Source organism: Leptodactylus fuscus, chromosome 1 (assembly GCF_031893055.1).
Source record: "Leptodactylus fuscus isolate aLepFus1 chromosome 1, aLepFus1.hap2, whole genome shotgun sequence".
Lineage (NCBI taxonomy): Eukaryota > Metazoa > Chordata > Amphibia > Anura > Leptodactylidae > Leptodactylus > Leptodactylus fuscus.
Window position 1 is genome coordinate 340006131 of NC_134265.1, and position 23339 is coordinate 340029469.

At 44.4% G+C, this 23339-nt stretch overlaps 1 protein-coding gene across 5 annotated transcripts in view; it reads right to left on the reverse strand.

Annotated features, from left to right (window-relative positions):
- Positions 1-23339, reverse strand: part of ATP8A1 (ATPase phospholipid transporting 8A1) — a 165481-nt gene that overhangs the window by 130656 nt on the left and 11486 nt on the right. For all 5 annotated transcript variants that reach the window (XM_075261481.1, XM_075261466.1, XM_075261473.1 and 2 more), the window contains exons 3-4: positions 10603-10717; positions 6862-6961 (exon numbers count right to left, since the gene is read on the reverse strand). In XM_075261481.1, coding sequence (XP_075117582.1) covers positions 6862-6961; positions 10603-10717 — 215 coding nt within the window. The remainder of the gene's footprint in view (positions 1-6861; positions 6962-10602; positions 10718-23339) is intronic.

A 23339-nucleotide genomic window follows, 5' to 3' on the forward strand; every position in this document is an offset into this window, starting at 1 on the left:
ATAAGATATTCCTTTAATAGTCCCACAATGGGGAAATTTCAGTGATACAGTTTCATAGATGGTACAGTAGTATATAACAAGAGAGGAACACATAGAAGCTCATGGCAGATAGAGAAATCCTAGGAATCATAGCAACTAAAAAAGAAAGAAACACAGACACACTGCAGGATCATTTAGTTCTCTGTGCAGATTGATGTTAATAATAATAATAATAATAATAATAATAATAATAATAATAATAATAATAATAATAATAATAATAATAATAATAATACAGCCGACTTGGTTGTAGGACACGAGGAGGGGGGGGTCACAGCATGTGGATATAACAAGTAGAAATTTTTGCAGAGGTGGGGGACATAAGCAGCTATCATGATAACATGTGGCAGTTCCTTTGGTAGGTGGTGAGATCTCCTGCTCACAGCTGATAGTTCGGTATCTTGCATCAGCACTATTGTCCTTTTAACCACAAAAAATGCCCCAAATGTCCTTCATCACAAGCCGTCCTCCTCCTCCTTACCACAGTGTTCTACTGCCCCAAGGAAGTCAGAGACCATCCAGGTATACATGGTGCTGCTCTCTTGCCAAGCTTCCATAACTCCTGGGGTAGGTGGGTGATGGTTCCCAGGCTGTAACAGTGTCCCACGTGTCCACAGTAATAGAAAGAAATACCAGTCAGCTGTAGCATCTTCACACATCAGCAATTGACGCCAGAAATCATCTCCTTGAACGAAGAAGTCCGCATTTCCATGTAGGTTTCTCTTCCATGCCGCATGTTGAGCCATGCTGTCCTAGCTGGGGGGGATGGTAACAGGCACATGTGGAAACCAGCTGAACCAGGTCTTGAGTCCATGCTTTACAATGGAAACAAAAGGAACAAAAAACTCCACAGGGTCTTCCATTCGATTTATAGTTGCTAAATTCATAGTGCTAGATTGCTTGGTTACCGGATTCTTGAAGATATAGAGAAAAAGAGTGAAAAAGGAAAGAAAAAGTTTGCTCCCAGCTTGGAGCACTGCATCAAAGGCAGCCAGCCTCTCAGGGGGCGGCGCCAAAAAAAAAAAAAAAAAAAGTCGGCTTATACTCGAGTATATACAGTAAGTAATTCTAGCTCAAGAATGTACAGTATTATATACGTAATGTGTAATAATATCTGTCCTAAGTAAAGGAGCCCTAATGTATTATCGAGAGCGAGGAGGGTTCAGCCGCTGGACAGCTCACAATACAAGGGCCCTGCATATATGTATCCAGATGTACCAAACGTGGAGGCTTCTAGAAATGCATTTCTCTGATAATGAAGAACAGAATTGCCTGGCGCCAAATGATTCCTTTAAAGCCTCGGCATCCCCGGCCTCTGGTTTGTAACAAAGATATAAACGGATATTATAAAGACATCTAAAGTGGCCTCCAGTCCGTCTGTTCTCACCGGAGCAAGGCATGGCAAGGCAAGGCTCATGGAACGAATAGGCAGCGTGAATAGTACCATTATGATGTGGTGGGCTGAAAAATATAGTGGTCCTCGCCCCTTACCAAAAGACTTAAGCACAACATGTATCAGAAGTTCTAAAATTCAGTATAAAGGGATATATAAAGCCACAACAACATGTAAAAGTAATAAAGACATCTGTTCTTTTATTCTAAACAATTGTGTACTAGCAAAAATACAAGGGTTAAAATGACAATGCATTAAATACCAATTGATATATTACTTGTCCACCTATGGAGCTCACAAATAAACAGCGAATCAATGGAACACTGGACGCAACATTATTATTTTTTTCTTTTTTCTTTAGCATATACTCTTTCTAGGTAAGAGCAGTGTTTTGACATGTTTGTAGCATTGAAGTGAAAAGCTAATAGTCCAACATAAATGTATACCTTATACCTTACCTGTTTAACTAGTAAACAGTAACACATTGCCATAGATTTAAAGGGGCTCCATCAGCAAAATTATGAGCCCCACATATGCGTGAATAGCCTTTAAAAAGGCCATTCAGGCATTGCTAATGATTAGAGATGAGCGAATACTGTTGGGATCAGCCGATCCGAACAGCACGTTCCATAGAAATGAATGGATGCACCTGGTACTTCTGCTTTGACAGCGGGCGGCCGCTTAACCCCCCGCATGCCGGCTACGTCCATTCATTTCTATGCGAGCGTGCTGTTCGGATCGGCTGATCCGAACAGTACTCGCTCATCTCTACTAATGATATAGTAAACGACACCCCCCCCACACACACACACCCCGGTTTAAAATAATACCCTAAAAAAGAATATGATAATCATACCGTATCGTGCACGCTGGGCGGGCATGCACGGTCTGACGTCATCTTTAGCCACGCCTACATCTTCTTTCTTCTTGCAGCGATGTCCTCGGGTCCCGTCTTCCTCGTCTTCTGGCGTCATTGCTGGTAGTCCCGCTCCGACGCAGTTGCAGAGGAACAGAGTATGCTCAGTTCCCCTGCTACTGCGCCAGTGCGAGATTAAAGACGATGAAGACTGGTCCTGGGGAGTAGCAGGGGAACAGTAGCAGGGGAACTGAGCATGCTCAGTATGCTCAGTTCCCCTGCTACTGTGCCGGCGCGTGATTACAAGCAATGACATCGGAAGAAGAAGAAGACGAGGAAGACTGGACTCGAGGACATCGCTGCAAAAAGAAAGAAGATGTAGGCGTGGCTAAAGATGACGTCGGACCGTGCATGCCCGCCCAGCCTGCACGAAAGATAAGATTATTATCATATTCTTTTTTAGAGTATTATTTTAAAAGCGGGGGGGGGGGGGGGTAGTTTAATATAACATTTACGGTGCCTGAAGGGTCTTTTTAAAGGCTATGCACACATATGTGGGGCTCTATCAGCATAATTTTGCTGATGTAGCCCCTTTAATAAGTGCAGTAACCCTATAGCAATTCTGCAAGACTAATAAGTAGGTAGATGAGAGCGGTGTAGAAACAATGCATCTGCCTGACAGCTTTACATTAAGATATAGGATTGTAGTAATATAGTGGCAGCTCCATTCATACTAACTACGGTATACAGGGAAGAAAAGCTGAATGGCTATCCTCATAGTAAACAAGAGACCCGCATGATATACCCAGCTATTATAGGAGTGGATGAAGACAGTGCGTACTAAAGTGCCCGCTCATCTACCTGCTTATTAGCAGAATTGCTATAGGGCGACAGCGCTTATTAAATCTATAGAGCTGCTGGCTTTACTGCCTTATAAATGCCCAGTTAACCCAAGGTATACATTTACAATGGCTGACTAGATATTCCATGCAATGCTACAAAACACTGCTCTTAGGAAGGGACGTATGCTAAAGATAAAATGGTTTTTAGCCAAAAAAACAAAGAAAAAAACAGTAATGTTGAATCCCGTGTTACATAGGGGTACAGGTAATATAGGTAATAGTCTAACGGGAATTTAATACTTTAGAGTTTTAACCATTCTACTAAAGGCACAAGCATAACATGTCCAGGTTAGGTTCACTCTACCATTATTTAATGTCCATTGCTCTCATCCATCACTGGACAGATGCGGTTAGTCTGCATTCACACCCATGAAAAAAAAATTTTTAAAAAATGTTGGGAGCTTTCTGGGAGTTTCTCCAGGTAAGCAAATGTGGCGGAATAAAGTGTCGGTCATATTTTTTTAATTATATTCAATGGAATGGGGCTTTCCATTAAAGGGATCCTATCATTAAAATCACATTTTTTCTCGATCACACGTAGGAATAGCCTTAAGAAAGGCTACTCTTCTCCTACCTTTAGAAATCTTCTCCGTGCCGTCGTTCAATCTTCTAGGCATGCACAGCCACAAGAAAATGGCCGCTTACACCAGCTTACTGTGTAATCGGCCATTTTCCTGTAGCTGCCGGGCATGTGCATTCGGCTTTGCTCGAGTCCCGATGGCACAGCCAACTGCGCATGCCTAGAAGATTGAAACCCAAGACGGAAGACGACGCAGGGAAAGGCCGATCCTGAAGAAGATAGAGGCGGCGCTGGAGATTTCTCTAGCAGCATTGGGAACGCCCTCCAGTGCTGTTTGAGCACTGGGAACCACCCCCAGTGCTGCGAGAGAACTCATTTGCATACAGCCAAAAACCGGGATTTCTACCGAACGGCAGTGCGGAGAAGACATCTAAAGGTAGGAAAAGAATAGCCTTTATTAAGGCTATTCCTACGTGTGATCGAGGTAAAATGTGATTTTAATGATAGAATCCCTTTAATGCCCATTGCTCTCATCCTACGACAGAGGAGAGCAATGGACTGTAACCAATAATGGTTCCACAAATATGTCAAGTAAAAACATACATCGGTAAATCTCTACACTATTCATTTACATATAGTGAAACCTCCCAAGAGGACTAACAAACTTGTAACGATAGGGTAGGGGGTCTCCTCACAGAAGATGGCCAGTATGGATAGTATATGCTGGAACTAAAAATCTGCCATGGGGTATCTAGTCTGGACAAGGGGGTAGAGTTATGAAAGTGGCGGTCTTTCGGAGAGGTTTCATTGCAATTAAAGGGCTAGTCTCATCTCTGCAAATCATGGCCAGGGTGAGAAAAACTGTCCGTAAGTCGCAACTACCAGAAACAGTGAGCGTCGCTGCTCTACCCAGTTTCCATTATTCTAATAGAAGTAACTGGGAGCTATGGATACAGTTGACACATTTGGCTCCATTAAACTATAGCTTAGCTGTGAGATGCTGTTTCCTTAGCTCTTAATCCCATTTTTATGAGATACGTAAACATTGTAGAACAGCGCCGATCATAATTCTCACCCTGGTGGTTGTGACTTGTATCTGCAGCCAGTCAACCTGTCAACATTCACTATGTAAATGATCTCTTTGGTGAAACAAAGGTGTTGCCACTTGCCTCATTGGAGCACTGACAATATCATCATTGCTCCAAACAGCCAATTTGCATATTGACAAAAACTGATATCTTGACAACAGAGGCAGCGATTCACAAGAGGAAACACTGTTTTATTCAGGTAACCCTGACCTAGCTTATCTGCGGGGCTGGGTTTGGATTCTGGTGACAAACTCCCTTTTGGGACCTTCTCGACGTCTAGAGAGGGGCTGCGACTCTGTAATGGGCTCTCCCGTCTCTTTTTGAGACTTGCCTCTGCTTCGGTGGAGGTAGGCGAAGGATATGAGGCCAAGAGTATCCCAGGTGGTGGCGGCCCAGGAAGAAACTGGATGTAGGAGTGGCTCTGAGTACCCTAGGTGGTGGCTGCCCAAGGGGAAAGGAGCAAGTATGGACTCGCTGCTTCAGCAGTCTTTCTCTAGTGTGTCTCGGCTACTTGGTGCCATTGAGGTAGCCTTCAGCAGTCGGGAGCCTATACCCTTTTGGGATGGGTACCCACAGCTTGTGTGCATCCTTTGCGCACTTTTTTTTTTTTAGTCGCACCCCACTTTTTTCGTCCACAATGTTGTGAGTGTTGGCACACTTAGAGGCCTTCAAAATAAAAAATAAAAGATGACCAAAGGAAGTTCTCAATAACTTCCAAAATGGCTGACACTGGTTGTAAAAGCAACCAGCAATAAAGTATTGAGGAATGACTCTAACCTGCACACTCAGAAGCTTAAATGTTACAGTATTACATAGGAGAAGCATTAGGGAGAGTGTGTGCTTACATAGGCGTACGGAGACTTACAAGTCATTCCTGCTCCGCTAGGGATTCTGGGTAAAAAATATGCAAATCTATTCTCCAGGATGTTATTCGGAGAACAGTGCCTCTGTATGCCGCCCTCTAGAGGGCAGCCTCCTTAACATCATGCATGACTAAGTTAATAAGCCTACTATCATGATGCGGATTTAATTGCCAAATTAGTATTTCTATTCCAAAAGGAACAGATCCCCAGCTATGGACAGCGCTGTTTCGGTCTTTTGTACCTCCTCAGCATAGTGCAGGGATACTGATTTGGCAGAGTGAGAGACTATAGACCAAGGTCAGGGGATAATCATACACATTAGGGAGAGTGTGTGCCTACATAGGCAGTATGGAGACTTACAAGTCATTCCTGCTCCGCTAGGGATTCTGGGTAAAAAATATGCAAATATGCAGCATACAGAGGCACTGTTCTCCTAATTACATCTTGGAGAAAAGATCTGCATATTTCTACCCAGAATCCCTAGCGGAGCAGGAATGACTTGTAAGTCTCCGTACACCTATGTAGGCACACACTCTCCCTAATGGATAGGAGAAGCAGCACTATAGTTAGCAGGCCTACTGGACTAGCAATAGTGATTTACAACCCAGCAAAACTGCTTTCCTTCAGGAGCCTCTCTAGCGCCACCTATAGTACAAACACACGGAGACGAGCAAATACAGGGACGACAATGAAGATTAAAAGCTAAGTGTGCGGGGAAACCGGTTTGGCGAGTGCTTATGTTTGCCAAAACCGAGAGTCATCCAAGCAACAGGAAATAAAACAAGTACTGGTGCCGCATGCCAAGGATAATACGGACACAAAGCAATGAAAGCTCTGCATTAAATTTCATAAGGGAGGATTAGAATTTATTGGCAATAAAGATTACCCCCCAGCGTCTATTTATCATATTACATTGAAAGTAATAAAATGTCCTTTCCTTATGCCCTACTAAAGTATATGGACATACAATAATGGGGGTCCCCCACTACATCCCCAGACCCCATAAGAACACCTTCTGCCCTCAGATTGTAAGCCTTGTGGCCATAACCCGTAATCCATAATCTCTATATCTACAGGTTGTTAGGTCTGGAAATCCATAACTATCCCATAGAGAATAATCTTCCGCCTCGGTGTGCCCCATGAATATACAGCCGTAAAAACCAATACAGAAACAGACAACGCGTTCAGCTGGTCGTTTACCTGGAGCAAGGCGATGAACAGGAAAAACGAGTTGGCCGCTCTTCTGAACTGCGAGTAGAGAAATCTTGGCAGAAATGTAAAGGGGTTGTATTTTGCAGTGCTGGAAAACACAGGAGAAATGGCAGAATTTCAGCGTCAATGCAGATATTTTATCTTCCTGTAATTGATGGCATTTCACAGGGCGCACAGAGGATCCAGGCTTGGAAAAACAGGGCTCATAGATTACAGGGAGTGATTTATCAGCCTGTCTACAGGGAACTAACCCATGTAATAATAGAGAAACCATGCACATCACTAAATGAAAATGTACCTGCGCTCATGGGGGAGAGGAGATCAGTCAGGACTTATTACAAATGGTAATTCTGACACTTATTCATCATCCTATTCTTCTTTGTACAACAGAGACCTTCTCGTGGTCCGTGCTGCATGGAAACCTCAGAAGATCTGTTCTGCTGTCACTTCCTCAGACAACATTTTAGGGCCGATGCATATAGCAATGATATAGAGAGTATGGTACCATAATACAGAGCCCATGGCTTGGGGCCTCACTCTTCATTATAACAGGGGGGTTAAAGGGGTTGTCCACTTTCAGACCAATATTAAGAGACAAATGTTATGGTTTGTATATATATATAAAAAAAAAAAAAAAAGTTGTACAATTTTCCAATATACTTTCTGTATCAATTCCTCCCGGTTTTCTAGATTTCGGCTTGCTGTCATTCATTCTGTTACTTCTAGTCGATAAAAGTCTGACCATGGTCATGTGATTTACGGTCCATGGTCATGTGATGAGCACACAGGTGCACAGCTCGTTACAGTCACAGCACAATAATCAGACATCAGCCTGGTAATCAGCTGTGCCCGTGTGCTCATCACATGACCATGGACCATAAATCACATGACTATGGACCGTAAATCACATGACCATGGACCGTAAATCACATGACCATGGTCAGACTTGTATCCGCTAGAAGTAACAGAATGAATGACAGCAAGCCGAGATCTAGAAAACTATGAGGAATTGATACAGAAAGTATATTGGAAAATTGTACAAACAATAACATTTGTTTTTTCAATATTGGTTCGAAAGTGGCCAACCCCTTCAGGTCCCCGTTCTCTGCCGCATGATCACACCGAGGAGAATCTTAAAGGGATTCTACCATTAAAACCCTTTTTTGTGGATAAGACGTCGGAATAGCCTTTAGAAAGGCTATTCGTCTCTTACTTTTAGACGTGGTCTCCGCTGCGCCGTTCCTTAGAAATACCGGTTTTTACCGGTATGCAAATGAGTTCTCTTGCAGCGATGAGTGCGGGCCCCAGTGCTCAAAAAGTGATGGGGGTCGTCCCCACCGCTGCCAGAGAAGTGTCTCCAAGCGCCGCCTCCTTCTTCGTCCGCCGTGTCATCTTCAATGTCTTCTTTCGGCGCAGGCTCGTAACTTGTAGAAGAGCAGAGCAAACAGCGCAAGCGCACAGGCCGCGGGAAAATGGCCGCTAACAATACTGTGCAAGCGGCCATTTTCCCGTGACCTGTGCGCCTGCTCTGCCCGAGGCCTAGAAGTTACGAGCCTGCACCGGAAGAAGACATTGAAGATGTTGCTGCGGACGAAGAAGGAGGCGGCGCTTGGAGACACTTCTCTGGCAGCGGTGGGGACGCCCCCATCGCTTTTTGAGCGCTGGGGCCCGCCCCCATCGCTGCAAGAGAACTCATTTGCATACCGGTAAAAACCGATATTTCTAAGGAACGGCGCAGCGGAGACCACGTCTACAGGTAAGAGACGAATAGCCTTTCTAAAGACTATTCCAACATCTTATCCACAAAAAAAGTTATTAATGGTAGAATCCCTTTAGTGGTCTAGCAAGTACATTACTGCTCCATTCATAGTCTATGAGACTGACGGGGGCAGCTAAATGCTGATCTCGACAGTCTTCATCACTTCCATAGATGTTGAATGGTGTTGCAATGTGCATGCATGACCGCCAAGTGAAATAATCGCAGAGAGACAGAACAGGAGGTATTGGATCTCAATTTTAGGGGACTAATGAAGTCCTAGTGTCTGGAGATCCAGTGATCAGACCTTTATCACTCTGGATAGGAGATAAATTTCCATTGAGGGAAAAGTCCTTTAATGTGATTTTTCTTTTTTATGTAGATTGTGAACCCCACCTAGAGCTCACAATGTATTTTTTTTACCCCATCAGTATGTTTTTTTGGAATATGGGATGGAAATCCATGCAAACACGGGGAGAACATACAAACTCCTTGCAGATGTTTTTTTGCCCTTGGCAGGATTCGAACCAAGGACTCCAGGGCTGCAAGGCTGCAGTGCTAACCACTGAGCCACTGTGTGGCCCTTTAATGTGATATTATGCTGTCACATAAAACCCAAGTGATGTTGCAACCAAGATATTCATATACTGCTACTCCAAGAATATATTTTACCCTTCACCCCTATGCTAATGTAGATCAGGTGAATAAAAGAGGGAATTCATTTATCAGTGGCTTTGTCAATTATCAGCTCCATTCTTGTCCTCCTTTGCACCATACAGGTGCCTACAGACTGGAAGTACACATTCCTCACTGGATCCTGGAAATTAACCCACTCAGAGCCATGATCAAGCCTAATGGCAGTACTGAACAAGGGAGAGTTAGGACTGTTGCCCTTGTAGAGACAGACCTATGACGGATCCTTTAAGTAGGCCAGTCATTTTAGACTGGTGTTGGTCCAAATGTCAGGACCCGACAGATTAGAGGTTTTCTAGAGCACACAGTAGCCATCATGGTTTACATAGTAGGTGTTGTGCTGCTCATCTATTGTAGTGTTAGTAGTGGTGGTTATCAGTAGTGCAGCAGCGGCCCACAGAAATCAGTGCGACACTGTCACTCCTAAAAGTAGGACAAGTCAGCAGGACGCTCGGCATGTAATGCCAGGAGGTGAGAGTTAGATCGCTGGCAATGTAAAAGTAATGATCTACCTTAAAGGGGTTGGGCTGGTCAGGGAAGATCATACTCACCTGTTTCGGGCGCTCTGCTGTGCATTTGAACAGATGCCATGCTTTCACCGTCAGAGGTCCTGCACCACACTTCATCCAGGTGATTTATCTAAGTGACATCACGGTGTCCTTTCCAGGTACAGATTAACCTCAGTGGTCACATGTAGTGCAGGACGCCTGGCATTGAAGAGATGGCAGCTGCCCAAACAGACAATGGCGGCGGGCACCGAAGATAGGAGAGTGTGAATTTTTTACACAGTAAATATTGTATATTACAACTTCCTCGACCTCTTCCGTGTTTCATCCAATTCTTCAACAACCCCTTTAAGTATAGCCCATCAATTTTGTAAAGGTGGATAACCCCTTTAACACATATCTACAGGCTAAAACTACAATGTGTCCAGGCCCCATATTCCTGTATTGATGCAAAATAAAAGCTATTATTCCAGAACTGTCGCGGAGAAATCTCTCAAAATTGCAAGTTGTCCTGGGGCTAAACATGGCCGGGTCCTGAACTGGTTAACGAGGTTTTCCATTTTTTTGGGGGGAGTACTAAAGCTTAATTATTGCATATGCAATCTCCTGATTTATTTTCTGCTCCAGTCCAAAACCATTTTCATTGTAATAAATGGGGACATTCTTAAATCCATCCAGAGAAAGACCCCCAAGTCATCGAGTCCCCCCTCACAAGGACTGCGGACAAGTAAGGTGCTTGGGACAGATGAGCGGGTCTTGTAATGAGGCCTTTACCTGACACTGTTGTTGCAGAACTTTATAAGCTGAGGCTGGTTGATAAAAATAGTTCTGGTTTCTTCTTGATCAGCGAGTGAGGTCTTCTCAGAGACGTCGTCTGTCTTTTCATAGCCTAGAGAGGAGGAAAAGTGACATCATTACATCGTCTCTCACAGTCACTACAAAGTGTCCAGGCCCATCCCCGCATCGTCCTGTTCTCACGGAAAATAATAATTGGCAAGAAGTTCCCGGTCACGACAAAACATAAAACAGATGCGCCCCCTGTTCCATATATAACGATATCTAAGACCAAATATAATGCAATAGGTTTCAGTGTATAACATTACAGCATTGTATCAGTTACAAGAAAGGACAAACCCAGCTCTGCTATACGTGTAGATGTAAATCTCTGGAGACTGTCAACACCTAGGGGTGAAGAGGTAGCAATCGCTACTGGGCTCTGGACCCTAAGGGGGACCCAAACTTCCCTCTGCTACATAACATATACCATTATTCTTATAGGGCCCCATCACAGATTTGATATTGGGACCAAGGAGCTTGCAGTTATGCCTCTGAGTACCAAAGAATAAGAATGGTCAGTGTGCAAAGACTTGCATTAAAAACCCAATAGTCCTCTGCTCTTACAGTAAGGAATTCTTTCCTATGTCCAGAGGTTATGCCTGGTATTGCAGCTTAGCCATATAAAAATGAACGGGGATGAGCTGCAATACCACACACATCCTGAGAACAGGCATGGCGCTGTTTTTAGTAGAAGCAGCCATGTTTTTCTAATCCTGTGGTTTATACCCTATGCCTAAATGAATAAGGTTTGACAAGTCATCACCTGCAAAGACAATTTTTTTCACGCACGCTATGAGGTTATTACTCCCCGGCCAGTCATGCAGGTGCCTGGTTTACTGGCTATTTGCTTGTCGATTAAAGACGTGGACACAATCGGAGAATGTTACCTTTAAGTATGTTTTAATAGGCTCCATTTGTTTGGCGTTGCGTGCTTTCATCTGCAGGCATACAGCTTGTGTTTGCCTTACTAAACAATCTACATGAAGGAAGGCTGAAAAGCAAACAGGCGCTCATGCCTTGCTGACAGCAACCCACGCCATGGCTCTGTCTATACACAAAACCAAGCCAGGTCTTTCCCTCCGTAAGAGTCACCTGACCCGGAGTCAATGATTCATAAACAGATACGCCTGTACAAATAACAGACCAAAGGGGGCGTTACACAGATTACTACTGATAGACATCAGGAATCAGCATATTAGACCAAATAACAGGGATGGCCACAATCAATTGTTAATAGCAGCGTGGTCTTGTGAGTAAATCTGACATCTACCTGTAAAACCGCGCACCAATAACAATTCATTTTGACCTTACCTTCTAAACCAAGATCTAAGCGTATATTCAGATGTTGTGGTTGGTGCCGTAATTTATTACAAGTGGTCACAGTTTTACGTTTTATAATGAGAATCACCAGTACATTTTGTTTGCAGAAAGGGATTGCTCCGAGTCGCACTTTAGTGACAAGTTTGAATTTCTATTTGCTGCAAAGTTGCATGAAGGTGGTTTCTAGAGATGAGCGAGTAATGAAATATTCGAGATTCGATATTCGTTTCGAGTAGAGCCTCAATATTCGACTACTTGATCGAATATCGAATCCCATTATAGTCTATGGGAAAAAATGCTCGTTTCAGGGGAAACCACTATTCGACTAAAGGAGAGTCACCGCAGCCTCACATGCATTGAATGCGGAATAGTAGAAGATCTTCATCAAATCTGACATGTAGGAATGTCAACCTTGATATCCACCTGAAAATGCATTTTTTGGATTTCGATAGGCAAAGGTAACGTGAACTCGGCTGACTAAGGCAGCTTCCATTTCTGACAAGACCTAATAGAAGAGTGCATATGGGCTAATAAATCCCTCTACGTCCACCTACTGCAATGTATTACGAGCCCTGCATCTATATCTTACCCTGTCAGCCCATATCATATGAGTACCCTAGAGGAGAAGCAGGTAACATCTGATCTCCAGAGTTAGGACCTGCTGAGTAGAATTACGTAACACGCGTTTCATAACATCGCTGGATCATTTCCTACCTCTCTGCATTTACCTTTTTCCATGCTCTATGGTTTCCCTCCAAGTTTCCATTGATCCTTGCCAAGTCTAAGCCTACCTGTGGTCATTTTATGAATCAGGACTGGAAACAAGATGTGTGTATCTGGCACAAGTGACTAGATGTGGAAGATTACCACAAAGTGTGGCAGATGTCTCCTCACTGTTCAGTACAGGGATAGGAATATCCTACTAATCCTACTAATATTATAAATGTGAGTTTGTGGGTTTGTTCCTCAATCACACAAAAACGGCTGAATGGATTTGGATGAAATGTGGCACATAAATAGTTTGCAACCTCGATTAACACATAGGCTACATTTTATCCCGGTAAATGACATGGCTTCATTACTGTTATGAATTTATGTTCACATACTATATTACACTGCTGTTGTAGCAGCTTATCTCAGGTTCTGATAAAGCCAGGTCTGTTATCTCTCTATGTAAACACACGCTAACCCTCAGTCCATTGTGTACATGCATTTGCATATTATCTGATCTGCTCCAGGCAGTGCCGACACACTGGATGGGAAAACACCTTTAATCCAATTTGGCAATTTTAAACATGTCGGGGGAAAAAAAAAATCTAATTTATTGCAAACAATGACAACTACGAAGGTGGCCAGAAGTCAACAGAGTTCTCCTCAAGCGGAGCTGAGGGGGATCATCGACACCAACAACACGCTCATTATATGGTGTTGCAGAAAGCTGCTGAGATGCCAGAACAATCACAGGCACAGCACAAGGAATGAGTTCAGCGGTAAGTCAGCTTCCGAAACGACAGAGCAGGCGGATCATCAACGCCAACAACACACTCATTATATGGCTTCCCAGCGAGCTGCTGAGATGCTGGAACAATCACAGGCACGGAGTGAGGAACACGTTCAGCAGCAGGACAGCTTAAGAGCTGCCAAAACGGCAGAACAGGCAAACCATTGACGGCAGCAATTTGCTAAATATAGGCGGATCATCAACACCAACAACACGCAGACGAAGTCGCGGGCAGAGGCTAGTAACTAATAAGCTGTACAGTTAGTAGACTAGCTATCTAAGATTAGAAAAACATGGTCACACCAGTATCACAATTGTCTACACGTTGAGTGTTGTATTGCAGTGTAGTACTATTTATACCAATAATGGTGTATGCTCAGGGTGTGGCAGCTGCATGCCGCCAAAATCCCGCTGGCGTTCAGACACCAAAGAACAATTATACCATATAATGAAGCACCTACTGGCGACTGCATGTGGGTGGGATTTTGGTCACATATGGCTGCCACACCGTGAGCACGCAGACGAATACTAAACTTATATACCAGAGAAAAATCTGTGAACTGTCACTGTGTCTGGAAGAAAGCAGCCATACTGGACGTCGTCAAAGTTTTCGCATAGGCCTGCAGGAATATTAGGGTACAATGTACCTTGGAACTATGGCCGCCGGCCGGCATGCACAGTCGGCTCTACTAGCATCTCACTGGCAGAGCCAACTGTGCAGGCGTCGGAGGTGACGCCGAAGAAAGACGACGAAAGAAGGGGAAAATCCAGCCGAAGATAGAGGCGTCGCTGGAGCCTGTTTTCGAGCAGCAGTGGAACTCCCCCATCGCATTTCCAGCACTGGGGCCCGCCCCCATCGCTGCCAGAGAACTAATTTGCATAACAGTAAAAAAACGGTATCTCTATGGAACGGCACGACGGAGATCACATCTAAAGGTAAGAGACGAATAGCCTTTCTAAAAGGCTATTCCGACGTCTTATCCACAAAAAAAGTGTTTTAATGGTAGAATCCCTTTAACATACAACAGGAGGTGTGGAAATGCTGTGCGAGGTATAGTCAACAAAACACAAGCAGTCTCAAAACTTACACAATGTAACCAAGCACAAAAGACACGGTGCATAAACTGTAATAGTGTGATAACACACCGCACCACCATAAAACATGCCGTAACACTGTACATATACCATAAAAGTCAAGGTCAGAGTTTTCTTGCATGATGGCCACAGTCCAATGACTGAGAGCGATATACAGCCCCACGTGGGAAGTTGTGCCATTTATATTTTTTAAGCAAGCAGTTCTAGGAAATGTCCATAGCACAGCCCCTATAGAAAGCGGCATCTCCGCACCACATACGTCAGCCGTCTTTTCCAACTTTTAATTCCTTTCTCTCGAGGAAGTCAATGTAGAACATTCATTGTAACAACAAGGCAGCCAGAGCATGCTGTGGATTGAAGAAAACACGCAAACTTCAGATTCACTCGCAAGGGGTGTTTGTTCCTCAATCATGCAAAAACGGCTGAAAGGATTTGCATGACATTTGCCACATACATAGATAGGAACCCCGATTAAAACATAGGCTACTTTTTATCCCGGTAAATGACATCACTACATGACCGCAGTGAAGGAATTTAGGTTCACACAACACTAAAGGACCTGTGATGACATCACAGGTCCTTGAGCCATTCTAGGGTAGGATCATGTTAGGCAGTGGGGGGAGCTACACACTATTTTGTGGGCGGAGCTATATAGGATGAAGCTGGACAGTGTGAAAGCTGATGAAAATGGAGTCTCATGGAAGATCAGGAGATTACAGAACATGCAGGCTGTGTGTGGGCAAGAAGCGTATATCAGGTGAGAGTTTCAGTGACTACGACGGAGAATGTGTCTCTGATGGTGGAGGGGGGAGAACTTTGGCACATTTCAGCAACATCCATTCAGCCCTTTGTAACACAGAAGCTGCTCAGACAGTCAAATAACAAAATCCCTGTAATCACAATTGCCCGATGTAGCAGAGCTTACGAAGCACTGTAGCACACCTCTATAGGCTCTCCATATGCAAACATGTACATACAGCTGGGTATCCTACACATATGCAGGGATGTAGCAGAGCCAAGACGTGGGAGCAGGCTGATCGAACTTTGGCACATTTCAGCAACATCCATTCAGCCCTTTGTAACACAGAAGCTGCACAATCACTGACATAAGAACACCTCTATAATCCAAATGGCCAGATGTAGCAGAGCTTAGGCAGCGCTGTAGCACAGCTGAGTACACTCTCCATATGCAGAGATGTACATACAACGACGTATGCTGCACATATGCTGCGATGTAGCAGAGCCGAGACGCGGGAGCAGGCGGATCATCCACAACAGCAATTGGCTAAATATAAGCGGCTCAGCGCTAACACCAACCCGCAGACGAAGTCACGGGCAGATGCTAGTTCTGTAATAATTGTCACTAGGCCGAGGTAACATGCTCCTCGGTATGTGGAGCTTTGGACAAGCCGGGATGTCCCCAGGTCCTGGTCAGCCATTGCAACGTTTCACCTCTGTTTCTGACTTGCAGGTGCATATCCCGCACCCCTGCACTCAGTCACACTTCTCATGTGGATGCTGGTGCAAAGTATTGATCAGTGTGTCTTTTTGGTTTAAACCTATGGGGTCACTAATTAGTTTAAGCGATGTCAGAGTGAATTTAGGTAGAAATATGGTTTTCGTAATAAACCCTCAAAGAATGGTATTCACAAGACGGTCTGGAAACTTGAAATGAAGAGACTATTGATCACTATTCATGGTGCAACATTGTCTGGCGCAGTCGCCTATGAAACCTCTGAGACGCCTAGCACAGGAGACTGCGAGATCTTATTCAACATGTCAAAGAGCTTCAATAAGGGTAAAATGACCTGTGTATCGTGTCACCATTGTACAGGAGCTTAACCCGTTCATGCCTAGAGTTCCATTATTGGAACGGCAGCCTCATAGCACACAACTCAAAAATGTCAACCTCCGGCATAAATGGGTTACAAAGAATGATATGGAGAAGATAGTCAGATAACGTGACTGGTACTAGGCATTTTGTGAGGGTCAAAGAACGAATATTGGACATCACATGGCTCTCGGATGATGTGCGGTTCCATGTTAACTTGCAGAACACTCATATACGAGTTGCTGAAAACTCCACTGTCACTCACCAAGATGCGTCCGGCAAAAAAATAGAGATCACATCCGGCATTGCATGTAATGCAATAGATTACAAATAGGCCACGGTAAGTAGCGTATTTTTTGGGTGCAGATTGCTTCATCCCAGTGGCAGATACAACAGAATACAAAAAAAAATTCACTTACAACATTGGGATGCTTTGTAATATCCTTACCGATATTTTCCTCTGTCCCTTGTGCTAGGCCCTAGGGACGTTTCATCCTTAGTAACAGGATGTTCTGCAGCAGCTATCGGCAGAGCCGTGGAGTCGGTAGGCCAAACCTCCAACTTAGACTACTTTATAAATGTCTGACAGAAGCAGTAAAGCTCCTCTTCTTCAAGAAAAAGGCCAAGGATTGACTTCTTATGACAGTAAATATGTAACTCTATTGGATTAATTCTACAATATCAATAATGGTATCAAGTAATTTGAAATAATTCTATTTTGGAAAAAATATATAAAAATAAATAAATCAGGGTGTCCCCTAAATTCAATAGGTTAGGCAGACATCTAATGTGTATCCCACTTCTAGTGAGCATCTATGCATTCTGGAGATCTAGGGGTTAAAGAGTACCATATGCGGTAGGAAACTGGTAGTCAGCAAATACAATGAACAGCTTATATAGCGGTACAGTAACACAAAGGCAGTGTTACCCGGTGCTGAACTGTGTGAGGAGCTCAGACATCAGTCCTGACAGTGTCTTGTCATCGGTGCATTGATCCTGGCCCATGTTATATAAACACCCAAGCCCACCGACTGCCGGCACACCATCGATCAAGTGTACAATGAGAGTAATGATCACATAACAGGATAATCTAAAGAGAGTAGGGGAGATTTATCAAGAGCAGGGTACACTATACTGCCCCAGACAGTATGGCAGTCCTCAGGAACTAAGCACATCCCCATTGGTCCCTGCATCTAGAATGAAGTCTACCGTATGTACTCGAGTATAAGCCGAATTTTTAAGCACAGTGTTTGTGCTGAAAAAGCCCCCCTCGGCTTATACTCGAGCCAAGCAAAAAAAATGACTAAATAAATATAGGGGGGGGGGGGGGGGTCTATGACCAGCCGCAATAGTAATGTATAGAATAAACACATACACATTAGGTATCCCTGTGTCTGACAGTGCCCGGTCTACTGAATATAGGGGGATCTGCAGTCCTCCTGTTCTGTCGGGAAGGGGTTAATAGGAGCACTGCAGATCCCCTATATTCAGCCAGACTGAATTCCAAATGGAGGGAAGAAAAACCTCAGTCCTCAAGCTCAGGGAAGGGGCAGACAGACAACTAAAACACCCCCTCCCCTTTCCCAGCAACTACTACACCCAAAAACCATTTTAATTTTTGAAATTTCCCAGTAGCTGCTGCATTTCCCCCCCTCGGCTTATACTCGAGTCAATAAGTTTTCCCAGTTTTTTTGTGGTAAAATTAGGGGCCTCGGCTTATATTCGGGTCGGCTTATACTCGAGTGTATACAGGATATCAATTCGTACCTGGCCTGGGCTTCAGTCATCATTTACAAATAAAACTGGCATGAATGATGCTAAATTTGGCAGAGCCATAGCAACGGCAGGACAGAAATGCAGTAGTGAAAATTTTTTCACCAATGAAATTTAAAAAGTTACAAATCTGGAGGTTTGTGGCCTTTTCATACCAGAAAAGTGATGCAGTGACGCTAGATTCACACTAGCGTTAAGGTTTCCGTCCTACGGGTCCGTATGGGCAGCCGAAAGATGGAAAACCTGTCCGCTTAAAAAGACTACACAGACTATAAAGGGGTTCTAATGATTTTATACTGAAAGCAGATTTTAAGTGGATTGTGCGCTGGAGACTCCAACATTAGTGTGAACACAGCCTCTGTTGACATGGAGCACGGACACTGGCGTAGATGGAGTATTAATTGTACTAAAAATGTTGACCAGAATCCCCGCACGCAAAGTGAAACAATTACTTCAATAGGCAAGGTCGTCCACGTTGTCACTCCTGCAACTCACTTCACCATCCAGAAATGCTTTTCATTCCACCGCCATACCTATACACCAATACGAGCAGCCCGCCTCCTCCACAATGAAAGGCCCCATATAGAACCAGCATAACAAGCATGGACTGGTTTCACTGGTGACAAGGAGGAAATAGTCACCTAGTATAAAAGTAACAGAAACTTCTCAAGAATATTTCTATGTCATATTCATATGAATTATTACAAAATATCTGCAACAATGACAAGTCTAGGAACGGGAGTAACGTATGGACTGCCAAGATCTAGATCGCTGACAGGTTCAATAGTTTATTAATATTGGTGTCATATCGTGTCCTACATTCCAGCTGCAAGTTCTGCATATATTTACATGTATAATGTGCGGGAAATGGATCTGACGTTCATATTAAACCAGACCAGAGACTTCACACATCAAATACGGTTTTCAAAGAGATGGCGGGGTTAATGGTTTGATGCCATTTTAAGGATCGCTTAAAAACTTATTGACAAGGACAAAGTTTCCTATGCAGAACATTGCTGACTCCGTCCCTTCCTCTTTTCCACATGACTCAGCTTAAAGGACATGGATATCGGGACGGCGATCCTGAATAGACAGGGATGGATTTTGTCTATATCCATGTCTATAGGTGACTATGCTGAACTGAGAGGGTCTCGTGGGAACCTCGTGCTTCGAGGGGTTGTGCGAGATTAGAAAACCATGCAGATTTTTTTTCAGAAACCTCACAATCATTCACAATCTAAGAGTGATAATATAGATGGGAGAGCGGTCACCGCGGCTGGAATTGGAAAGAAGGTACCGTGGTCACCAATGCCGTGGAAGAGGGGGCACTGAGGCCTTCCACGTCATGGGAGAGAGGACACAGAGGCTATCATTGTCATGGAAGAGAAGGTACTAGGGCAAGGACAGCCTAGCCGCCCCCGCGACAAAGGACAGCATAGCCGCCCCCGCGACAAAGGACAGCATAGCCGCCCCCGCGACAAAGGACAACATAGCCGCCCCCGCGACAAAGGACAGCATAGCCGCCCCCGCGACAAAGGACAGCATAGCCGCCCCCGCGACAAAGGACAGCATAGCCGCCCCCGCGACAAAGGACAGCATAGCCGCCCCCGCGACAAAGGACAGCATAGCCGCCCCCGCGACAAAGGACAGCATAGCCGCCCCCGCGACAAAGGACAGCATAGCCGCCCCCGCGACAAAGGACAGCATAGCCGCCCCCGCGACAAAGGACAGCATAGCCGCCCCCGCGACAAAGGACAGCATAGCCGCACCCGTGACAAAGGACAGCATAGCCGCCCCCGTGACAAAAACAAACAAGTTGGACCACCGCTTAGGTCATGCTATAGGGCTGTCCTATGGCTATTAAAACCCAGTAATAACCTCTGAGATGACCACCCAAAATGACTGTAAAAATATAATACGCGGCACAGGGGTTGAAAATTTATCATATAAAAATTCTAGTCTAGACAATCTTCTCAATAACTACACCCGGGGGCATGTAACATGGCTACAACACTGGCTTTACTCCGTTTTGTATGCCATAGTCACAGCATTACCTTCTGTTCAACATATCATCTGTGAAAAATGACTGCAAATAATAGAGAAAATAAGAGAAATTATTTGGGAAGTTACTGCTGTGACCCACAAAACGTTCCGGATAATATGATGAACACAATGCGATGTAGAGGACGCCTGGGCTCATGCTGATGGTGGAAGCACAGAACGGTTTATCCATTGCTGCAGTAAAGCAGGACCTATATGAGCAGTATATTGTATCCTGAGGCCCGCTTCACATCTGCGCATGGGTTTCCGTTTGGGGACCCCCTGAATGGAAACCTAATCTGCAGGAAACCCGCAGACCCCATAGAGTAATGGAGTCCGTGTGGTTTCTGCGGAGAGAAAAGTGATGCTTGCAGGACTTTTCTCTCTGCATTTTTCATGCACGGAATGGCCCGAACACAGATGTGAACCAGAGAATATATATGTATATATTGATGCAACAAAATGTTTCTGAATTACAAATACAACGCAGGCACAATAAGGGTCTGTTCACACGTTCAGGAATTTGACCAAGATTTATAAGCACATTCCACTGAAATTCCACCTCCAATGCAAGTGGATGAGATGACGCCTACCCCATCATGGAGCCCTGAATGACTGTCCATTATACGCATGTTTTGCGCGCACACAATCTCACACTTTAGTCACACTGAATGCTCACATTTCGACAGACCCCATGCAGTTTGTTATTTTTGCCATGGAGGCTTTGACAGACATAGCAAATGTGTGAATTTATTCCAGAGAGCTGTATTATAATGAGAAGGATGCAACATCACGGGGTTAATGCAAGTGAAGGAACGAGCGACTGTTCTTCAAGGGCCACAAGATGGAGACGCCTGCTATATTTATGCACTGCTCTGTGTAGCCAAAAGAGGAATTGCCAAAAAAAATCCAAGTGTATGCTAGAAATATTCCATGATTCTAGGCCATGGCACTTACATTATATTGGTCTATAGGGACTGGGGTGCAGGAGAACATCACAAGATCTATCAGAAGGGATGAGCGCTCAATGCTGAGCCAGCTATCATCCTCTAGTTCCATCCTATTACATCATGTGTCATACATCCTCCCTAAGGGGCCTGTCCTAGTAGTAGATACTTCAGCACTAATATACAGAAACGCGCTAAAGGGAACTAGTCCCGGAGATAAAGATGGATGCACGTCCTACACTGCACCCCAAAAAGCAACGCACACAGCAGAAATCATGAGACCTCTCCATCTATCAGTCAGCAACCAGACGTCCACATTACCCATTTCCTAAAATAGACTGGGCACTTCCTGAACAACATCCCGAATTAGAAGCAGCACATGGGGCGTGTGTGTTTACACCCAGATTAGGAGGGAACCTCAGATCTCGGACAGCACAATCACCCATGGTCAGAACCAGTATGTCGCTCATACACATACACCATCGCTCGCACCAGACACAACAGTCATTACCGCTCCAGAAAGGCCAAAGGTTCCTTTACATACCTGAGTCAATAATCCCAAGACAGGCCTGTAATAGTATGAGGAAATCTATTATTACACTGCAGTAAAAGCTGGGAGGTTAAATGACGGAGCTCAGGAAGCCTAGGACTCTCATAAGATACGGGGAAATACTCATTGCACGAGAGCATGTATACTGCCAGGGTGCAGATATATAACCCAGCACCCATCCAGGGACAGAGAGACTGCATGTATAATAACAAACTCCCTATTCTGTTCAGGGAAGGTTTCAGAATCTTCATAGTAATCCTGTATCCAAAAGAAATCTAATACACAGCACATATCTCATAGTAGAGCATTTCAGTGCCAAGTGCAAAGCCCTAGCCATCAGTCAGAAAGAGACATTTGGCTTAATATAGAGGCCGGGGGGGGGGGGGGGGGGGGGGGTCAGTGTTTGCCTACGTCTATGGGCAGTCTGCAAACAGAGAGGTCATGGAAGATCCCTGGGGAAAAATATGCAAATGAGCAAAAAAGCTGCCTCCTTGTGAATGGAGCACCAGTGCACTTGTGTGACCGATGCTTCATTCACTTCTCTAGGGCTGCGGGCCCATTACAATTCCAGTAACCCTATAGAAGTGAACAGCGCACCAATTACACACAGTGTTGGGCAAAAGTATTGGCACCCCTGCAATTCTGTCAGATAATACTCGTTTTCTTCCAGACAATGATTGCAATCACAAATTCTTTGGTATTATTATCTTCATTTAATTTGTCTTCAATGGAAAACCACAAAAAGAATTGTCAAAAAGCCAAACTGGATATAATTCCACAACAAAGATAAAAAAAGGGGGTGGACAAAAGTATTGGCACTGTTTGAAAAATCATGTGATGCTTCTCTAATCTGTGTAATTAACAGCACCTGTTACTTACTTGAGGCACCTAACAGGTGGTGGCAATAACTAAATCACACCTGCAGCCAGTTGAAATGAATTAAAGTTGACGCAACCTCTGGCCTGTGTCCTTGTGTGTACCACATTGAGCATGGAGAAAAGAAAGAAGATCAAAGAACTGTCTGAGGACTTGAGAAGCAAAATTGTGAGGAAGCATGAGAAATCTCAAGGCTACAAGTCCATCTCCAAAGACCTGAATGTTCCTGTGTCTACCGTGCGCAGTGTCATCAAGAAGTGTAAAGCCCATGGCACTGTGGCTAACCTCCCTAGATGTGGACGGAAAAGAAACATTGACGAGAGATTTCACCGCAAGATTGTGCGGATGGTGGATAAAGAACCTCAACTAACATACAAACAAGTTCAAGCTGCCCTGCAGTCCGAGGGTACAACAGTGTCACCCCGTACTATACATCGGCGTCTGAATGAGAAGGGACTGTATGGTAGGAGACCCAGGAAGACCCCACTTCTTACCCAGAGACATAAAAAAGCCAGGCTGGAGTTTGCCAAAACTTCATTCTATTTTGTGTTTTTTCATTGCAAGTAAAATAAATAAAGATATTAATACCAAAGAATTTGTGATTACAATCATTTTCTGGAAGAAAATGAGTATTATCTGACAGAATTGCAGGGGTGCCAATAGTTTTGGCCAACACTGTAAGTGCACCGGTGCTCCATTCACAAGGAGTTTTAGGGGGACTTTGGTGCATTGTTGTCCTGA